Genomic DNA, 20,968 nt, shown 5'->3' with positions numbered 1-20,968 from the left:
TTTATTTTTATATTACATACCTTTATGGATGATAAAGTGGGTTGGATCTTATAGGCCAGTCCGTCAACCCAACTGATTTATGGTAAGTTTTGATATCTTTTGAGTTCATCAGCCCATAAGATTTTGGCCCGTTTAGCCTGTCAACTTGTCGGGCCACACAGATAAGGTGGGACAGGCCAACTTGCAGGCCCATTACATATGCAATAAAACAGGGAAAGTTAGGTTTTCCTGCATAGTTTCCTTTTCTGAGATAGTGTGAAAGCTGTGAGTGAAAAGGTTTGTGCCGCCAGATCTGCTGTGTACTTACCTTTTTTGAAAGAGTGTGAAAGTTGAGTGTAAAGGCTTGCGCAGCCAGAGCTGCAAGACTGTGAACTGAAATCCCTCAGACCCATCATCTACTCATAGTCTGAACTTATCCCATCCATCTTATGTTCATAGTTCAAATCTCATCCACCCCATCTTCCTCATCTTCTTAGTACAGAGAAAAAGAGTAGAACAAGTTCGTATTCTAGATTCTACTCATAGTTCAAATCTCATCCCACCTGATCTTCTTAGTACAATAAAAAAGAGCAGAGGAAGACCTAGAGGTTTGTATTCTGGATTTTGTAGATTTTTCTTACATTTGGTTTTGTCCATTTCTCTTTTTGCATGTGATTTGTCCCCTCTTGACATCCTGTTTAAATAAGTAAACATTAATTACATACCTTAATTACAAAAACAAACTAAATAAAACTATAAATATTTAAAGTTAAAAAATAAGTTAACAGTTTTTTATAATTATGCTTTTTATTTTATTCTAGATTTGGGATAAACATAACTTTCTGTTTTGTTTATTATTTTTTACTCCGTTTAAATTAATTACCCATTAAAAAATGTAAGATGTAATTAAATTAGTTAATCATTATTTAAAACATTTGGACAAATCATTAAGTAACTATATAATCCTATAACTAAAATAGAAAATGATATTTGATAAAAAACGTAATACATAAATTATATAAAATAAAAACATGATTATACTGAATAAAATAATAAAAAAGTTGATACATAGTTTTAAATATTATTAAATTAGATGCTTTAAATATAATATTTAAAAAACATAATGCGTTATTATATTAATATTTTTATATATAATTTATAACGGTTAATTTAAAAATTCATAATGACCATTTTTAATTTTTGTAATCATTTTTGTATGTTTAAAAAAAAATATAAATTAAAAAGTGAAAATTTATGAACAAATTATAAGGTACTTATTTATTAAAAAGATAATTATTATAAAAATCATGATAAAAAAATAAAAATTCAAACTTTTTTTATCATCTAATCTTGGTAATGACGAAATGAAAATTTAAAAGGGATGTGGACATTCTTTTCCATTTATTCATTTGTTTTTTCTAAGGTTTTAGTAGTTTGAGGGATCATGGGCGCCAAAAAAACCCTCCTTTCCCATATTTTCATCCCCGCCAAAAGCAATACCCTGAATTGAAAAAAGTCACCTTGAAATAACCTCATAAGATTTTTCAGACACAGTGAGTGTCATAAAACACAAACCATTTGTAAGAAAAATAAAATTAGAGGATTCAAGATATGGGTTGTGCTTCTCTTCTGGATTCCTCAGAACCAGGTCTTAACCATTTTATTGTTTTCCTTAATATTCTGTTTGATTTCATTTTACTGTCTTTTGGTTCTGTGTCTAGTTGACTACTACTGTCTCGGGTGCGAATTTTGGTCTCATAGCATGCATATTCTTTTTTCTGTATTATTGATTTCACAATTGATTTTACCCCTTTTTCATTACCATTTGTAGAAACTGTTTCAGATACCATTTTTGTTTTCGTGTCACTGTTTAGAAGGGGATGTTGTTTCTCATATCACAAGATTTTAAGTGTTATGTTAGTTCATAATTGATTTTTTTTCAAATATCTATTTCCGATTTTTAGGGATTTTTGTGTGAAATATTCGATCTTTTGACTTTATCATGATTCTGACTTTGGCTAAGAGACTATATAGCAGATTTGACCTTGGCCCATGTTGATAATTTCTGTGGGTAGATTTCATATTAGAGAAATTTATTGTTTCTTTAATCATGTTCTGCCATCAATGCAGTGATCATGTTAAGGCACTTATTGATGTACGACTTGTCTGATTGACCTTTGTTGTTGTCTTTATAGTTGTTATTTTCTCTGTAAATTTCTCATTATGTTTTTCTGGTGTTTGAATTAGGTGTGAAGAACACCAAGGGTAAACAGGATTTTGCTCTTTCCAAAGGAGAAGGAGAAGTTATGGCTAAAAACAAACAAAAGAAACGAAGTTTGGCAGAGAGCGGTGAGCAGGCTCCAGCTCCACGCAAAATGCCAAAACGTGCCGCAGCGTGTAAAGATTTGAAAGAGAAATCCTTTTCAATATCGGATAAGTCTTGTCTCATTGAAACAAAGAAGGATCAGACTGTAGATGAAGAAATTGTAGCTGTCAGTATGACTGCTGGACAAGATGATGGTCGCCCAAATAGACGAATTACAGAGTTTATCCTTCATGATCAAGAGGGTAAAGCACAACATCTTGAGATGCTTGAATTTATCGATTTATATATTACTGGAGTTGTATTGCCGCTTGAAGCAAGCACAGGCAAGAAAAGAGAGAAAGGGGTTAAGTGTGAAGGATTCGGTCGTATTGAATCTTGGGACATATCTGGATATGAAGATGGTTCTCCAGTGATATGGATTTCCACTGATGTTGCTGATTATGATTGTCAGAAACCTGCTGCTAGTTACAAAAAGTTTTATGATTTTTTCTTTGAAAAGGCTCGTGCATGTGTTGAGGTATATAAAAAACTTACAAAGTCCTCGGGGGGTGACCCTAGTATAAGTCTTGATGAGCTACTCGCTGGCATGGCACGGTCTATGAGTGGTAGCAAATGCTTTTCTGGAACTGCATCTATAAAGGATTATGTTATTTATCAGGGTGATTTCATTTATGAGCAACTCATTGGTTTGGACATGACATCCAAGACAAATGACATGATGTTTGCAGATATCGCTGCTCTTATTGCTCTTAGAGATGAGGCTAAGAAGCAGGATGCATATATGCATTTAATGCCCTCAAATGGGAGTTTAAGGATTGGCTCAGGAAGTGGAGATGAAGAAAACAAGAATCAGATGGATTCTGATTCACCAAATGTTAAAAAAAAAGATTCAAAGTTAGCACGGTTGCTCCAAGAAGAAGAGTATTGGAAATCTCTGAAGCAGCCGAAAAATCACAAATCAAGCAAATACTATATCAAAATTAATGAAGATGAAATTGCCAATGATTATCCTCTCCCTGCTTTTTACAGAACCTCTCTTCAAGAAACAGACGAGTTTATAATTTGTGGTGATGACTATGACCAGTATAATGTTGATGATCTTCCTCGAAACATACTTCATAATTGGTCTTTATACAATTCAGACGCAAGATTGGTTTCCTTGGAACTTCTTCCTATGAAACCTTGTTCGGACATGGATGTTGCAATCTTTGGTTCAGGTGTAATGAAATTAGATGATGGAAGTGGGTTCCATCTTGAAACTGAGGTTGGCCAATCTTCTTCCACTAGTTCAGAACCACAGACTTTTGATGGAATACCAATTTATCTGAGTGCCATAAAGGAATGGATGATAGAATTTGGATCATTGATGATTTTCATATCCATCCGAACAGATATGGGCTGGTATGATGCCTCTTGTCCAAATATTGTTTATGTTTCCAATGAACCTGTTAGCAAACTGTCAAATACAATATGTTGTAACCAAATTGTCTCAAAAAAGCTGTTTGGATGATCTTGTCATATCTTATTAATGAAACATATGTGAATACTGTATATAACTTCATCTAATAATAATCTTGTTCTAAATAAATACAATTAGTATGTAGAATGACAACCAGACTCATTCATACGTCACTTTTTTCAGGTACAGACTTGGTAAACCAGCAAAGCAGTATGCTCCTTGGTATGAGACAGTGTTGAAAACTGCAAGGCTTGCTATAGCCATTATTACTTTACTGAAGGAACAGAGCCGAGTATCACGACTTTCCTTTGGAGATGTCATAAAAAAAGTATCTGAGTTTAGTCAGAATGATGGTTCTTACATTTCTTCTGATCCATTGGCTGTTGAGAGATATGTTGTTGTCCACGGACAGATTATTCTGCAACTTTTTGCAGTATTTCCTGATTCTGAGATCAGAAAGTGTCCATTTGTGACTGGTCTTGCAAACAAAATGGAAGAGCGACACCATACCAAATGGTTAGTGAAGAAGAAGAAAAATCAGCCAAGGATCGAAGCAAACTTAAATCCTAGAGCAGCTGTAGGTCTTGTTGTTTCCAAGAGGAAAGCTATGCAAGCGACAACAACAAAGCTAATCAATAGAATATGGGGAGAGTATTACTCAAACCACTTGGCAGAAAATCAAAAAGAGGGGGCTGTCAGTGAGTTAAAGGAAGAGGATGAATTGGAAGACCATGAGGAAAATGAAGATGAGGACAACGAAGAGGAGCCAATACTTTTGGATGGAACCTCGAAGAGGCATTCAGATTCAAAGCAAACCAAAACATTTTCGGGTAATGCTGAAATAACATGGGAAGGAAAACCTGAAGGGAAGACTAGTTCTGGATATCCTGTTTATAAGCAGGCAATAATTAATGGGGAAGTTATTTCTGTAGGAAAATTCGTGTTAGTGGAAGTTGATGGAGCAGATGAATTTCCAGACATGTATTGTGTTGAGTATATGTTTGAGTCGAAGAATGGAAGAAAAATGTTCCATGGTAGGATGATGCAGCATGGTTGTCATACTGTTATTGGCAATGCTGCTAATGAGAGAGAGGTGTTTTTGACTAATGAGTGTAGGGATCTGGGACTGCAGGATGTTAAGCAAACAGTTGTTGTAAATATTCGAAAAAGGCCTTGGGGGCATCAGCATCGAAAGGATAATGCCATTGCTGATAGGGCTGACAGGGCTAGAGCAGAAGAAAGGAAGAAGAAAGGACTACCTACTGAATATTATTGTAAAAGCCTGTACTGGCCTGAAAGAGGCGCTTTCTTTAGCCTTCCATTTGATACTTTGGGTCAAGGCTCTGGTATTTGCTCCTCTTGCAAAATACACGACGATGAAAAGGCGAAGAATATTTTCAATGTAAATTCCTCCAAGTCTGGTTTCCTATTTAAAGGAATCGAGTATTCCCTTAATGATTTTGTTTATGTAAGTCCCTTTGAATTTGAGGAAAAGATCGAGCAAGGAACTCATAAGAGCGGCAGGAATGTGGGACTGAAAGCTTATGTTGTGTGTCAAGTGCTAGAGATTGTGCTTAAAATGGAAATAAAACATCCAGAAATAAAATCTACACAAGTCAAAATCAGGAGGTTCTATCGACCAGAAGATGTATCAAATGAGAAGGCATACTGCTCTGATATACAGGAGGTATAAGCTATAAGTCTTACATAGCATGATTATGTGAATTTTATAATATTATTTTTCTTGAGTCATCCATGCTTCATCTGGCTGTAATAAGTGAACTGCTATTTGTGCATATTGCTGCTCTATTTCTACTATTGGTTCTACTTTGTGTATTTCATGTATAAGTTTTTGTACTGACTTGTATTTCATATTTATAATTCAGGTGTATTATAGTGATGAAACGCATATAATCTCAGTAGATTCAATAGAAGGGAAATGTGAAGTCCGAAAGAAGAGTGATATTCCTGAACAAAGTGCCCCCGGAATGTTCCAAAATGTATTTTTCTGCGAGCTCTTGTATGATCCTGCCACTGGGTCACTGAAAAAGGTATTGCGTATTTGTACCTAATATACAAGCAGGCAATATGCTTGTTAATCCAGTGGATAAGTCTTCCAATATGTTGATATTTATGATATAGAGTCTACGATTTACTATTGGCTAGCAATGATTGCTTTATGGATTGTTGTGTAGATTAAAATTCAATCCAAAAGTTTTAAGTCATTGTAAATGCTTTATATAAATCTTCTATCTGTCGTTATATTTTGTGATTGAAATAAAAGGTTTTAGTTTAGCATAAGATAAAGACTATCGTCATCATTATTATTTTTCATGACATCAATTTCACATTCGGTAATTAACTATTATTTTTTTTCAATTACTTGACAGTTGCCAGCTCACATAAAAGTAAAATATTCAACTGGACGAACATCAGATGCTGCTACTAGAAAGAGAAAAGGAAAATGTAAAGAGGGAGATGACGATTCAGAGTCTTCTAAGGAGGGAAAAACATTAAATGAAAAACGTTTAGCCACCTTGGACATTTTTGCTGGTTGTGGTGGTTTATCAGAGGGGTTGGAGCAGTCAGGTAATCTTAACTACGTTATTATAGCAAGAAGAAAACCATATTGTATCTGCTACCAATGCATAATATAACGTGTATTTTATTGCTAAAATGGTTCAGGTGTTTCATCAACTAAATGGGCTATCGAGTATGAAGAGCCTGCTGGTGATGCATTTAAAGCTAATCATCCTGATGCTTTAGTCTTTATTAACAATTGCAATGTTATTCTTAGGTAAATAATCCCATTCAGTTAACTGTTCCAGGCCTAAATGTTGAATGGTGTCGAACCTGTTTAAGTGACTTGGTTGATTTTTTGTAATGTAGGGCTGTAATGGAGAAGTGTGGGGACATAGATGATTGTATCTCAACGACTGAGGCTGCAGAGTTGGCTGCAAAGCTTGATGAGAGTGAGAGAAGTAGTTTACCAATGCCTGGAGAAGTTGATTTCATAAATGGGGGTCCTCCATGCCAGGTCTCTCTAGCTGTTGACTTTTTTTGTATATTTTTCTGATGAATATATTATTGGGTAATTGTTCAATAATCTGTTGCTTTTGCTTCAGGGTTTCTCTGGGATGAATAGGTTTAACCAGAGCAGTTGGAGTAAAGTCCAGTGTGAGATGATATTGGCATTCTTATCCTTTGCTGATTATTTCCGGCCAAGATATTTCTTATTGGAGAATGTGAGGAACTTTGTGTCTTTCAATAAAGGGCAGACATTCCGTTTAGCCTTGGCTTCACTTCTTGAGATGGGTTATCAGGTAAAATTGCTGCAACTTTCTTCCTTGAGTAATTGCATTCCTTTGAGAAATAGAACTTCGATGAACTAATAAATGTATGATTTACTTGTCCAAAAGGTGAGGTTTGGTATCCTTGAGGCTGGAGCATTTGGGGTTTCCCAATCAAGAAAAAGGGCATTCATATGGGCAGCCTGTCCTGATGATGTGCTTCCAGAGTGGCCAGAACCAATGCATGTATTTTCGGCCCCTGAGTTGAAGATCACATTATCTGAAAATGTTCATTATGCTGCTGTCCGTAGTACTGCAAATGGTGCTCCGTTACGTGCAATAACTGTTAAAGATACCATTGGTGATCTCCCAGCAGTGGGCAATGGAGCCTCAAAAGGAAACATGGAGGTATGTAAATAGGAAATATAAATGTCACATATTTTTCCATTCTTAAATTTTTCACTCACTATTTGCCTTTGTTTTATGTTGTGCAGTATCAAAATGACCCTGTATCATGGTTTCAAAAGAAAATTCGTGGTGAGATGATTGTCTTGACTGATCATATTTCCAAGGAGATGAACGAATTGAACTTGATTCGATGCCAGAAAATTCCCAAGAGGCCAGGTTGTGATTGGCGTGATCTTCCGCAGGAAAAGGTGGAGCTAAATTCTTACGAACTTTTAACACAGCAATTTGTGGCCTATCTAATCTGTGAAACCTTATGAAATGCAGGTAACATTGTCTAATGGACAAGTTGTTGATTTGATACCATGGTGCTTGCCCAACACGGCTAAGCGTCACAATCAATGGAAGGGACTATTTGGTAGATTGGATTGGCAAGGGAATTTCCCAACTTCCATTACAGACCCTCAACCAATGGGGAAGGTTGGAATGTGCTTCCACCCTGACCAAGATAGGATTCTTACTGTTCGTGAGTGTGCTCGATCTCAAGTAAGTTGATAACTCTTGGTTTGATAATTGAAATTTCTATTAGTTTTGAATTGTTACAGATAATTCTGGTCAAGTTTAATAGCAATATCCAACAAATTAGTTTCTATGATTAGCTAATGAGCATAATAATCCTTTATAGCTAATTACAAAACTCTCCTGCTTTGGTATAATCTATATAGCTAAGCATATTTTCATCTATAATGAATGCAGGGTTTTCCAGATAGCTATAAATTTTCTGGCAATATCATTCACAAGCACAGACAGATTGGTAATGCTGTGCCTCCTCCTCTGGCATTTGCATTAGGGAGGAAGCTGAAGGAAGCAGTGAACAGTAAGAACTCCAAATAGAAGATGGTTCTTATGTTCTTTCAAGATATTTGCATTGATCATTTGTTTGTCTTCCACTGGGGAACTGAATGGATAATGCTGCGAAGAGATCATTTTGTTTCAACTTGGATTTTCTTGATTAGTTTATGTTTCTGGGAATTACACGGCGGTGTATGTGTGACAATTGCGACAATTCTTGTGATTTTTATTTTTGAACTTGCTAGAAATAATCGACTTTGCTTTGAGCAGATTTGAACTACTAAATAAATAACTTTTCACGAAAATGATTCCTTGCAATACTCTCACAAATATTATATTTTTAGCATGGTTCTATTATTAGTTGTGATTCATGAAAAATTACAAATTTTGTTGGTTTTATTTTTTATTAAATAGTTTGGAACTTTAGTCTTCTTTTAATCGTATCCTGCGTTGCAGAAAGATTCATACATGAATTTTTTCCTGTCCTTACAAAATATCACCAATAAAACTTAGTAAGTCTACACTTTTACTTGTTGATGGGTTGGGATGGATTATTAGTGAGTATATGATATTTTTAATATGAATTCTTAACATAAATATAATTAGTTAATCTTATATTAATAATCCTTCCTACTTCAAATATATTAAGTTATCATCGCGGTGATCAATAATTTCATTTAAGAAATTGTTTGTTTTAAAATTTGAAATTTTATTACAATTTTATTATTAAAAATATTTTAAAATTTTTATGTGATTTTAATCTCAACTGCTAAACAATATACATACTAAAACAATAATATTTTAACATATATACCATAAAAATAAAAGTTAAAAAAAGAGAAGATTTTGAAATAAATATTTCCAAATTATACTAGACAATATAACAATAATCACACATTATCAACACCTTTATAATTTAGTTGCATTTCGTGTTAAAAATTTTCTATTACCATAACATGTAATTAATTAATGTGTCAAATTAGGCTTCTATTTCCATTCCACGTTTGATCAGTACTTATCTAGATACCAATCAAAATCTATTTCATTTGATGATATATAAATATTGAGTTACTTAAAAATAATCATTATTCAAGAAGTTCAAACATTCAGCTTATTTATATCTTGAAAAAATTATCTTAAGTATCATGATGAGAGACTACTATATGTTTTTATGATTATTTATTATTTAATACCTTGTAATAGTTGTTCTCAGTTTTTATGTTTTCTATTCTTCCATATCTTTAGGCTGTGTTTGTTTGGAGATATTTTCTGTAGACGAGGATTGAAAAGCGAGTGGAAGAGGCGTTCGTTTCGATAGATTTGGAGTGATATGCTGAGACGGATTTGTGGGAGAGAGAGTAACAACCATCTTCGATCAGATGAAGAGAAAAGAAGGGAAATAATGTATATTTATTATGCAATTACATGTTTGACCCTAATAAAGCATTTGATTTTGAAATAGAGATTTTGTGTGCTTGTCCACTAATGAAGGCACGTACTAGTTGGTGGTGGAGTTCAATGTGTTGCTACAATACTATGAAAAAAGTTAATTTATTTTATTTATTTTTGCAATTTATTTGTAGTATTAGATAAAAATTTTAAAAATAATTCTAATTAATACAAATATTAATTTATACTACTTATTACTTAAAGGGTAAAATGGTAATCTCACTTTTTTTATATATTAAAACATTTCTTTTATCTATCACATCAATCAAATTATTCCCAAACTCTCACAAACTTTACTTTCAAATTCATTCACAATCACCTCTAAATCCCTTCAAAAAAACAACACACATTTCACTCTCAAATTCATTCAAACCCATATCTCCCTCTCTCAAACCCATCTACCCAAGTGAACAAACCCTTAATGTTTGGTATTTTCCCATGTTTTCTCGATATGATAATGCACCAGCAACCCAAGTCCCAAAGTCTTATGAAAAAGTAGTGATGCATAAAAAGTACACATGCATAATTATTGCATGTAAAAGTAAAAAAACAATAATTAAACTTCTTGACGACAAAATGATTCATTGATTCATTTTCTTCTGTGTTCAGCTTCAGCAAAAACACAAAAACACAAGTGCTGTCGTGGTTTAAAACCTAATAAAGAAAAAACTTAGTAACTCTACATGTTTTTATATCAAAACTGATTTGGTGTTAGTGTTACACTTTTTAATGAATCATATACTTGTTGATTGATATTGGGATGGATTATTAGTGAATATATAATCTTTCTAATATATTTTTTATATAAATATTAGAAGGGGCAGTGGGACCTCCAAACTTTTTAAAACTTTTTTAAATTATATATTTTAAAATTATTTAAATTATATGTATTTTTTAAAATTAGGTAGTAGTATACTGAAAAATTAATAAAAATTAAATTAGGTATTTTTTTCGTATGTTGTTTTTTATAAAATAGAACATTTAATGTTAATAAATAATAAAATATAAAATCAAATTCAATAAAGAAAAATTATTAAGATATTTTTTGTTTTCTCATTTGTTGTCTTTTGAGTTTTTCACTATTCATCTCTTAGGCTTACATGTTTTCTTTTGTTACCGAAGAAAAAAAGAAGGCAAAAACTCATTATTTTTATGTTTATTTTTCATATCTTTTCTTCCATTCTTATGCTGTGTTCGTTTGTAGCGATAACATTGTTTACCGGAGTTACCGAAGATGAATAGTAAAAATGAACGTGTTTGTTTGAGGGTATCCTATGACATTTTATCATTTTGACCCTGTCACGTGCTTTTTCTTTTGCTTTGGTGCCAAAGATTTATCTTGAACTATGGACCTTCGTTGCCATTAAATATGACCCTTTGCGGGTTTGTGCGTGTTGGTGGAATCGTCATGAACCTTGGAAGTGAGAGAGCATACGTATTGAACTGTTGTGTTTTGTGCTTGAAGCTTTTCGACCTTAACATGTAGATGAGTTTTCTTCTCGGATGGTGGTAAAGGTCCATGTGTGTGAGAGCAGTGAAGCTTATGTATGTGTTGGTGGTTCAATGTGTGTAGGTGGAACATCAGTTAACCGATGTTGTGTGTGTTTAACTGGTGTGCTAACCGGTGTTTTGCGTGTGTGTAACCGATGTTGTGTGTGGTATTGTTTGTGTTATTGTTCAATATATTTTGAACTTGAAAACAAAAAAAAAAGTAAAAATTTTAATTTCATTCTTAAATTCCAAGAATGTGTGTTATTATATCTTTTTACAATTTATTAAATTTTTATATTTTCAACTCATCCAATAATCATTTCATTTTATTTTTATCATCAAGGGTATTTTAGTAATCTTTAAATTCTATCTATTAAAACTTTTTTTAATCTATCCATAACTTAAATCACTCTCTAACTTTCACAAAGTTCATCTCTAAATCCACTCATTTACCCTCTAAATTTATTCAAAGAAACACACACATCCAACCATTCAAGTTCACCTAAATTCATCCCTACACTCTCTTTCAAATCCATCTTCTTATGATAATACACCCCTAAAGAAAAAAAAGGCAACCCTCTTGTCTCACTTAATAGTGAAATATTTGTTTAATATTTTACACTATTTTTTTTATCTCATGACCCTTTTGTATATTCTATTTTTATGAATATAGAAAAACAAGTAATGTATTATTTGATTTTTCATAACCGGTTTTTAATTGTGACATGATCATTATAGTTTTTTTAGCAATTATATGTCACAATTTTTTATTAGATTATGATAAATTATTTTTTAATCTTAAACTTCTTTTTAAGTAGGTATATTGATGAAAAAAAATAAAAGAATAAATTCATTTTTTAAAAATTGATAAAAGAGAAAGTACAGGTGATGATGAAAACAAGATAATATGATTGCTCATCGCATAATAATGAAATGAAAGCTTATGAAGACTTTTGAATCAATTTATGCTCATTAATGAAATGGAAGATAAACATTTTGCAAATAATATGGTTATTTACGTTGAATAAACAATAGCTGAAAAATTTAGTTATGATTTAATTATTGATGAATTAAAAAATATGAAAAAACGATGAACAATCATTTAAAGATGTGTAATTTTGTTTATAGTTATAACTATTATAAATTATGTATTCTTTTTTATTAAATCAGTGACAATAATATTTAATATATAAATTTTTAGTATATTATTTTGTTTCTTAAAAAATTTAAGTCAAAATTCATCACTTGATAAAAAAAAAAATACTTAAAATGATTCTTATTCTGACTTCGTAAACAACATAAATCTCTTACACATATTGAAACAATAATATTTTAACATATAAAAGTAAAGAAGAAGAATTTTTAAATAAATATTACCAAATTATATTAGACAATACAACGATAATCACACATTATCAACACTTCTATAATTACCCAACCATCTTAGTAGTATTTGATTACAATTTTTCTATTACCATAACATGCAATTACTTAACATGTCAAATTGTCCTTCTATTCACGTTCCACGTTTAGTCGGTATTTATCTATACACCAATAGATTTCATTTCTTGAAATGATATACAACTATTGAATATCATAAAATTTAATGATCCTCGTAGGATTTGTCGGCAATAAAATTGTGATAAAGTCATAAATTATATTACAATTGTAATGCCCCATTTAATTTAATGCTTAACGCCCCATTTAATTTAATGCGTAAATTGAAGGAAACGTCACACAGAGATAACAATGTAGCGTAGTCCTGGGATTCTAAATACAACCCCTACAAAAAAAACCGGGCACACCACGATGCCAAAGGAAAACTGAATACAAACCTAATAAAGAGTGTAGAGTAGAAATGCATAAAGTGATACATGGGCCATAGCCCTAAAGAAAACATGAAGAAAATAAGTCCAACCCAGATGGCTAAGCAGTGAAATCACCATTCCCTTGTTGGCCACGAGAACCTCGTCCATCTGCTCCCATCAATCAAATTGATGATCATCGCAAGAAAGAAGAACCACATACAAGACAACCATACAACAAACAGGGTAAGCTAGAGCCAACAATATTCTCATCATACAGTCAAATATACTTTCACCATCCAATATTCATACGACAACCAAGCATGTTATGACTTTTCAATCAATACACTACGACTCGACTCATCCGGATACGTATAACTTGGTCGGATTCAGCGGATGCCCGCACTTGTGGTGGATACCTCTGCTCGCCCCCGAGCTGCTCACCCCCGAGCTATGTGTTATAAGTGTTACGATGGATCAATTTTCCCTCACCACAAGGTTAGCCCTTAATGAATTTCAGGCCTCCTGCTACTCTCACCACAGGAGTCAGTCCGCTCTAGGTGAGACTAACTGACTCCTCAAAGTGTCAGGATGCAACCTTACCTTGAATCCTTACCTAGTTATACAGATGGAGCACCACCATGAACACCCACTAATAGGGGTCATAGAATTACGTTCTGACCACTGAAGCGCGACCCTAAAAGTCTCACATAGAGACCCCAAGGAATTATGCGCTGACACAGACAAAAATACGATTATACAGTCAAATAATATTCACCATACAATGATACATTCGTTATGTCAACCTTTAAAGCCGTTACCTTTCGCATTTCCAGATCCAACCCATTCCAACTCATCATAATCCACCCATGTACATAGAATCCAACTCATCTCATTATCATGCCACTTTAACAACACCAAACTCATTTATTTCACATGCCAATACTCATACCAAACCCATCATTTATAATTCATGAATCGTACCAAACTTACTTAATACTCCAGTACATACATATTTCTCATCATAACATTCATACTCAACCAATATCAATCATCAAAGAACCAACAAGCATCCAAACAGCACCCTGTCTCGCCTAGCCCCTTGCTCAGGCTGAAGGGTTTCGCTTAGGCGAGCCCCCTTCGCCTAGGCGAGGGCTCGAGAAATGGAGCAGAAACACACGCGAGATCTCGCTTAGGCGAGACCCCTCTCGCCTGGGCGAGATGCTCGCTCGCTCAAAATCACCGTGGGTCGCCTGGGCGACCCTTCGTGGCGAAACATTTAGGCGAGCCCCTGTTAACCTCGCCTAGGCGAGACATGCCCGCTTAGGCGAGTTTAACAATCCTCGCCACTATTTTCTCCTGCAGTGGACAACATAGCAAACCGAACAATGATCCAATCATCTTATACATCCATAACAGTGCTCAAAATGCAATCAAACGCAAGACCAACACCAATAACCACAAACATTTCAAACATTTTGGAGGGTTCTAGCTTCCCTTACCTGGAAAGGGATTAAGGAAACTTTGGCAGCCAAGCGTGAGAACACAGCAGCTCAAGGAACGAACGGAGCAGATGGAGTAGGAAACAGCTTCGAGCTAGCTTGAAGATGGCAGGGACCTAACCCTAGCAGAGCTTTCTATGAGAGGGGGGGGGGGGGAAGAGATGACGGCTGAATTTGTGAGAATGAGAGAGTGGAAGCGTTAGTCAGATTAGGGTTCAGTTTTGTCACTTGGGCCAGCCCTAGGCCCAATTACAAGGGCAACCCTTTACTTTAGGACAGAATTTCATAAACAGAATTTTCATGAGCCTTACAACAATTCTCCATATAGTACAACAATTATATAAAAGTAGACCCAAGAGTTTCAATCACTATTTTTTTTTTGTAAAGAATAATTTCAAATTATTTATAAAGTTATTATTTTCCTAAACGTTCTTTAAAAACAAGTTATAAAAATAATCTCCTATTATACATTATTACAACCTTTAGTGTATAATATTTATGATTTCTTCTTGTTTTGTGCGACAAGATGAAATGGACCTAAAATATTGATAAAATGATTATTTCAAATACTATGAAATCTTCTTAATTAACATTTGAAATGGGTTAGAATAATTCTATTACTAAACTACAACAATCTTATTAAACAAAATTGTTTAAACTGGAAACAAAATTAATAAAGAGCTACATTAGAAATGGGGGTTGTAATTTACTTAAATTTTGTTATTAGTGTCATGTAACTAGCAGTTATTATTTAATTTAAAATGAAAAATAAATAAAGTTACTTTCTTAATTGAGTTTGATACATAGAGAATGAGTAACATGATAAATAAAATTTGAGTTTAAATTCTCTATTTTTTTTGTTGTACCTTCAAAAATACGCTGATAATCAATAATCTTAAAATATATTAAAATTATCTTTAAAGTACTAAAATAATATATTTTTAATGTTCAACAGAGGACAATACCAGCAAACTCAGCAAAGAAACCAGATTTATAAAATAAAATTTTCAAATTTTATTTTAGAGGTAAAAAATGAAAATCCTTTCATGGATCTACTAAAGTTATTTTTTCAATGTAGTCACTTTTATTTCTTTTATATCAACATAAGCTTCAATTCATGTTTGAGATTTGCTTGGTCACAAACTCCTTCAATCGAGAAAAGAAGAGACGAGCGAGGGGCAATTCAGGAAATAAGTAAAAACCATGAAATGCGTTTGGATAATCGACTAACTCTGCACCTTTTCCTGATTTCCTTAGCCACTCGTAATACTTCATTTGCCAATCACGTAACAGGTCAAGCCCACCCAAAAAAACAATCGTATTCGGGTAATCCAAGCCCGAAATATCCACCGTATTGGGCCCACTTACGTTAGCCGCTCCATGGTCGCGATCCGACCCGTTTGGCAGAAACACCTTCCAGTGCCAATCGGTCATTTTCAATGAAAGGACCGGAACCCGGTTTAATCGGAGTTCGGAACCAGTTCGTTCTTCCCCTCCGAAATACGGTTGAACCGAAACCAACCCGATAATTTTCACGGTTCGGAGCTTGTCTTCGCAAACCCGAACCGCCACGTGGTGTGCCAAGTTCGCACCCGCGCTATCACCCGCCAAAAAGCACTTGCTGACGTCAGCAATGCTTGGCAAAACGGTACTGTTTTGATCGAGGAATTTTAAGACGTCGTGGCCGTCGTCGTATTGGGAGGGGTAACGGTGTTCCGGGGTGAGGCGGTAGTCAACGGAGACAACAACGGCGTTAAGGGAGCGACAGAAGAGGCGACAAAAGGCGTCTATGGGAATTGAGGCTGCGTTGAAGAATGTGAAGGCGCCTCCGTGGAAATAGACGAAGACTGGGAGGGAGGCGGCAGAGACGGCGGAGGAGATGGAGGGGATGAAGAGGCGGAACCATAGGTTCCGTGATGGGTCGACGGTGACGTCGGAGGAGTAGACGCCGTTAACGACGTTGGGGTTGGGCGGGGCCTTGCGGTCAACGAGATTGAAGATGCGGCGGTTGAAGGTGCCGTTGGAGCGGCGAGAGGCGTCGCTGAGAGCGGAGAGGACGAAAATGGACAAGCGAACTTTCCATGGAAGGGTTAATTTGGTGGTTGCCATGGTTGGTTGGTGAGTCAACTCAGTTGGCTATTTCTAACAAGAGAGAATGGTGGTGAGATTCTATGACAATGTAATGAAGACTTTTGATATTCTTTTTCACAATAAATTACATTAACATATTTTCTTCGTATACTCTTATGTTACATGGACACAACTTCTCTAATGTTCTATATAAACCTTCCTTTTCTTTTAAAATATATATATATTTAAAAAGATTACATAGGAAGTGAAAGTGATGTTTAATGTTGTTTTATTTAATTTTAAAAAATAAAATTGACAAGATAAAAAAATATAAAATTTACAAAAGAGCGAGTTGTGCCGTAATTAATTAAAGATAAAATCAAGAAAATAAATTTCGACTCAGTAAAACTACATGTTAAATAATATTTTTGATATCTATGTAATGAAAATATGTTTAAATTTCTTTTGTACTACTGAGTTTTTTTCCCCTAAGTTTCACTATCATACCCTAATTTTAGGTTTAGATAAATTAAAATCCAGTTGTGTAATCTTTAAGAAATTGAAACTCTTTGAGCATCTTCATTTAATATTTATGAAATTATGTAACAACTATACGAAATTTAAATTATTGAGCCAAAATTTGATGAACTCACTATAATAACTATATGTGCTGAATTAGTTCATGTTCAATAAGTTTTTAAGAGTTGTGATAGGAATATGGAATATATATATATATATATATATATATATATATATATATATATATATATATATATATATAACGTAAACTCAAAATCTTTTTTAAATAAAGTTCTTTGTTTATTAAATTTGTTCATGTCGTGTCGTAGTCAAATTTAAAATTAAAATAAATAGTAATAATTCATATATTATGTAAAAATAATATAATATTTATTACAAAAAATTTGAATTATAGGTTTCAATTATCTCGTCATAAAATTGTAAATAGACAAAATTTTTGGCTTTAGACTATGTTATTTGACAATTGCATAAAAGTAGACACAATAATTTTTTTTGCTTTCGACTTTTTCTCATAAAGTTGTATTTCTCTAAGTTTTTATTGTATTATATGACATTAATTATTATTATTATTACTACTCTGTTTTATTTCTTTTTTCGTTTGCCTAGTATATAGGGATATATGTTCATTTCCTTCCATTTAATAACATCACTTTCGTTACCAAAAACAAATGTAATTTTCAAGAACAACATATGTACACGCAAAATTAATAAGGAGCATGTGATTTTCTTTTTATGCCAAATGAGTATATATAGATGGCAACGAATTAATATTGATTAGGCGAATACATTATTCTAATAATTTTGAGTACATTTACGTTATTCTAATCAATGTTCACACATGATTTCTTTCTATATATATTTAATTTCATATCAAACATAAATTTTGTTTAATATGAAAATTCATTTACGGAACTTATGGATATATATATATATATATATATATATATATATATATATATATATATATATATATATATATATATATATATATATATATATATATATCAAAGAGAATATATATATTTGAAAAATATATAATTTTATACTATAATGTTTATTACGTTTGAAAAAAAAATGCAAGTTTTACTTAATTATCAATCTAACAATACTTTTAATAATTAGTTCTTGTTAATATAAATAATAATTTTACTTTTTTTTTTCAAATATCTAAATATTAATTTGATTTGTTTTTCATGAAGTTTTCTTTTTTTCAAATATTTTTTTTAAGTAGTATTATTTTCAAATCTTTATATTCTCTTTGACGAACTAAAGAAGACATTAGAATTTTTTTTTATTAAGATAGACAAAATATAAATATTAAACTTAAGTTTTAACATAATACACAAAAAGAGAATATAACATATTTTATGAAGACTTCATTTCAAAAAATATTTTGTAGAGTATTGTTTTCTTGTTATATATATATATATATATATATATATATATATATATATATATATATATATATATATATTCCTATATAACTATATAAAGATGTCATATATGTGTTTGATATGTCAGAAAAATTTAACGCAGTTAGGTAAAATATGAATATATCCAATCATTTTTAAAGTTTAGAATCAAAATGCATCAAATTTTGAGTCATGGACGAATTTCAATTTTGTGTCAAAGTTCAGAAACTGAAAACATATTTAAAAAAATAAAGAGACAAAAATTTTGTTAATTAAAAGATTACTAATCCTTGATCAAGATCTAACACATAAATAAAGGATCAACGTGCAATAATCAACCATGAAGATTATAAATAGAAGGACCTTACCATATGTTTCGACAAAAAAACTAAGTGTGTTCTACCGAAGACAAATATGATGAACTTTCTTAACCTACGATGAATTAGAGAGTACTCAAGCCAAAATAATTTTATTCTTTAGTTGTGGGAGTTAGCATTTTATTTATAGGTAAAAATAATCACAAATCATTCTTATTTCTAAAATTCAAGGAATATTTCAGTTATAAGGATAAAAAAAATTATAAAGATAATAACAAAAGATTACAAAAATAATAACCACATATAAGATATCCTTTTTTGATAATAAAATTTAAACTAAATATAGACCAAATTTAGGCCCAATTCCAAGACCCATAAACTTTAAGTTGACTTTTCGTCGTTTAATATCATATTTGAGTATGTGGTCAGCCCTAAATCACTCGGACGATACACAACTCTCTAACCTTGAGTCATCACCTTGCTGGGATGAAATGTTATTATAAATTGTCCACCATCTTCTAGTATTGTGTCATACCTTTACTTTTTCTCATATTTAGCTGCCCAATAATTTATGGCCTCATTTACCTTACTTTTTAGCCGAGCTAAGTTAGTTGCTTTAAACGGTCGTTCACGCCCCTTAAGTCGAGCTTGGAGTTTCTTTTGTCGTGTTGTCAGATTGGTAATTCTTGAGCCCTCAACATCAAGAGAAACAATACAAATAACACACACACACACACACACACACACACACACACACACACACACACATATATATATATATATATATATATATATATTGACAAGTTTATCAGGATCAATAACCTTCACGAGCCTCAGTGAATAAAGGTGTGAAAACTTACCTATCATATGCACTTGATGTTTCAATAGAGAAAAATGGTAAAATCAAATACAAAGTAACTTTTGGTAAATTGAGAATAATGCTTGGTAACCACCCAACCATTTTTAACTCATTATCACCTTTCATGAATGTCTTTCAATAAGGAAAGTAATTGAATAAGTTAAAATATCTATATTGTCGAACTATGAGCTTTTCATGATAATATTTCTATTGACGGTCAGAGCTTAATTATCATTCAAGCATTGCAATTTTTCAAAGCTAAAAAGATACAAGTAATACAATGTAAGTGTGTCTTGTTTTGAGCCCTTAACATATGAATATTAAACATACTTTAAACTTAGAACAATATGTATGGTGCTTGCGTATAACGTACCTCTGGTTGAACCCAAAGAGGAAAAATAAGGAGCCCTTAGTATATGTTGCAAAAACTAACTCAAAGCACACAACTCAGAATGTAACTAAGCCCTCATCATGTAATGCAAAAACTAACTTAAAGCACATCGCTTAGAATGTAACCGAGCCCTCAGCATATAATATGAAAATGAATTGTATAATTTGCTCGGAATGTGTCCAAACCCTCAGTATATAATACAAAACTTAAATCACACTACCTTGCTTAGAATGTTTTCGAGCCCTCAACATATAATATGAAAATGTAGTGTGAACTATACTTACCTCAAGTTGAAATGGTTCATTCTTGACTTTCTTGTACTACTTCTTGTTCATAGGATGCTTTGAGCTTTCATTGACATCTCCTGTCTTTCTTCATATATATATATATATATATATATATATATATATATATATATAGATATATAGATATATATTCAACGTGGTTGGTTCTCAATGTATATCTAGAGTGGTTGGTTCTCTATAAAATGTATATGTATATCCAACGTGACTGGTTCTCATTGAAATGTATATCCAGCATGGCTGGTTCTCAATAAAATGTATATGTATATCCAATGTGGTTGGTTCTCGATGTATATCTAGCATGACATGATTTTCAATCAATATCAAAGTGTGTTTTTTCTTTCTAAACTCGTATATATATATATATATATATATATATATATATATATATATATATATATATATATATATATCCAAATATATTGAAAAGAGAAACAAGTTTTAGATGTATGTTTTTTTAAATTATTTTGAAGTAAATAGATATTTAAAATGAAAGAATATATGAAAAGTAAATTTTAA

General features: G+C 32.4%; 2 protein-coding genes across 4 annotated transcripts; one reads left to right on the top strand and one right to left on the bottom strand.

Annotated features, from left to right (window-relative positions):
- Nucleotides 1-253: 253 nt before the first annotated feature.
- LOC114181637 (DNA (cytosine-5)-methyltransferase 1-like) lies at nucleotides 254-8,616 on the top strand. 3 transcript variants are annotated; one of them, XM_028068145.1, is made up of 12 exons: nucleotides 254-587; nucleotides 2,227-3,706; nucleotides 3,948-5,451; nucleotides 5,651-5,815; nucleotides 6,155-6,353; nucleotides 6,450-6,561; nucleotides 6,654-6,801; nucleotides 6,890-7,087; nucleotides 7,184-7,462; nucleotides 7,549-7,710; nucleotides 7,787-8,005; nucleotides 8,216-8,616. In XM_028068145.1, the coding sequence occupies exons 2-12, from the start codon at nucleotides 2,286-2,288 to the stop codon at nucleotides 8,351-8,353; spliced, it is 4,545 nt and encodes a 1,514-aa protein (XP_027923946.1). In that variant the 5' UTR covers nucleotides 254-587; nucleotides 2,227-2,285; the 3' UTR covers nucleotides 8,354-8,616. The 3 variants fall into 3 exon arrangements, with proteins under 3 accessions (XP_027923946.1, XP_027923945.1, XP_027923947.1); XM_028068144.1 differs by lacking the exon at nucleotides 254-587 and adding an exon at nucleotides 1,406-1,627; XM_028068146.1 differs by lacking the exon at nucleotides 254-587 and adding an exon at nucleotides 2,117-2,134.
- Nucleotides 8,617-15,518: 6,902 nt separating this feature from the next.
- LOC114182593 (probable carboxylesterase 18) lies at nucleotides 15,519-16,816 on the bottom strand. The gene has a single exon (XM_028069490.1). The coding sequence runs from the start codon at nucleotides 16,665-16,667 to the stop codon at nucleotides 15,669-15,671; it is 999 nt and encodes a 332-aa protein (XP_027925291.1). The 5' UTR covers nucleotides 16,668-16,816; the 3' UTR covers nucleotides 15,519-15,668.
- Nucleotides 16,817-20,968: the final 4,152 nt, after the last annotated feature.

This window comes from Vigna unguiculata, chromosome 4 (assembly GCF_004118075.2).
Source record: "Vigna unguiculata cultivar IT97K-499-35 chromosome 4, ASM411807v1, whole genome shotgun sequence".
Lineage (NCBI taxonomy): Eukaryota > Viridiplantae > Streptophyta > Magnoliopsida > Fabales > Fabaceae > Vigna > Vigna unguiculata.
This window is presented reverse-complemented; position numbering and strand designations above follow the sequence as displayed.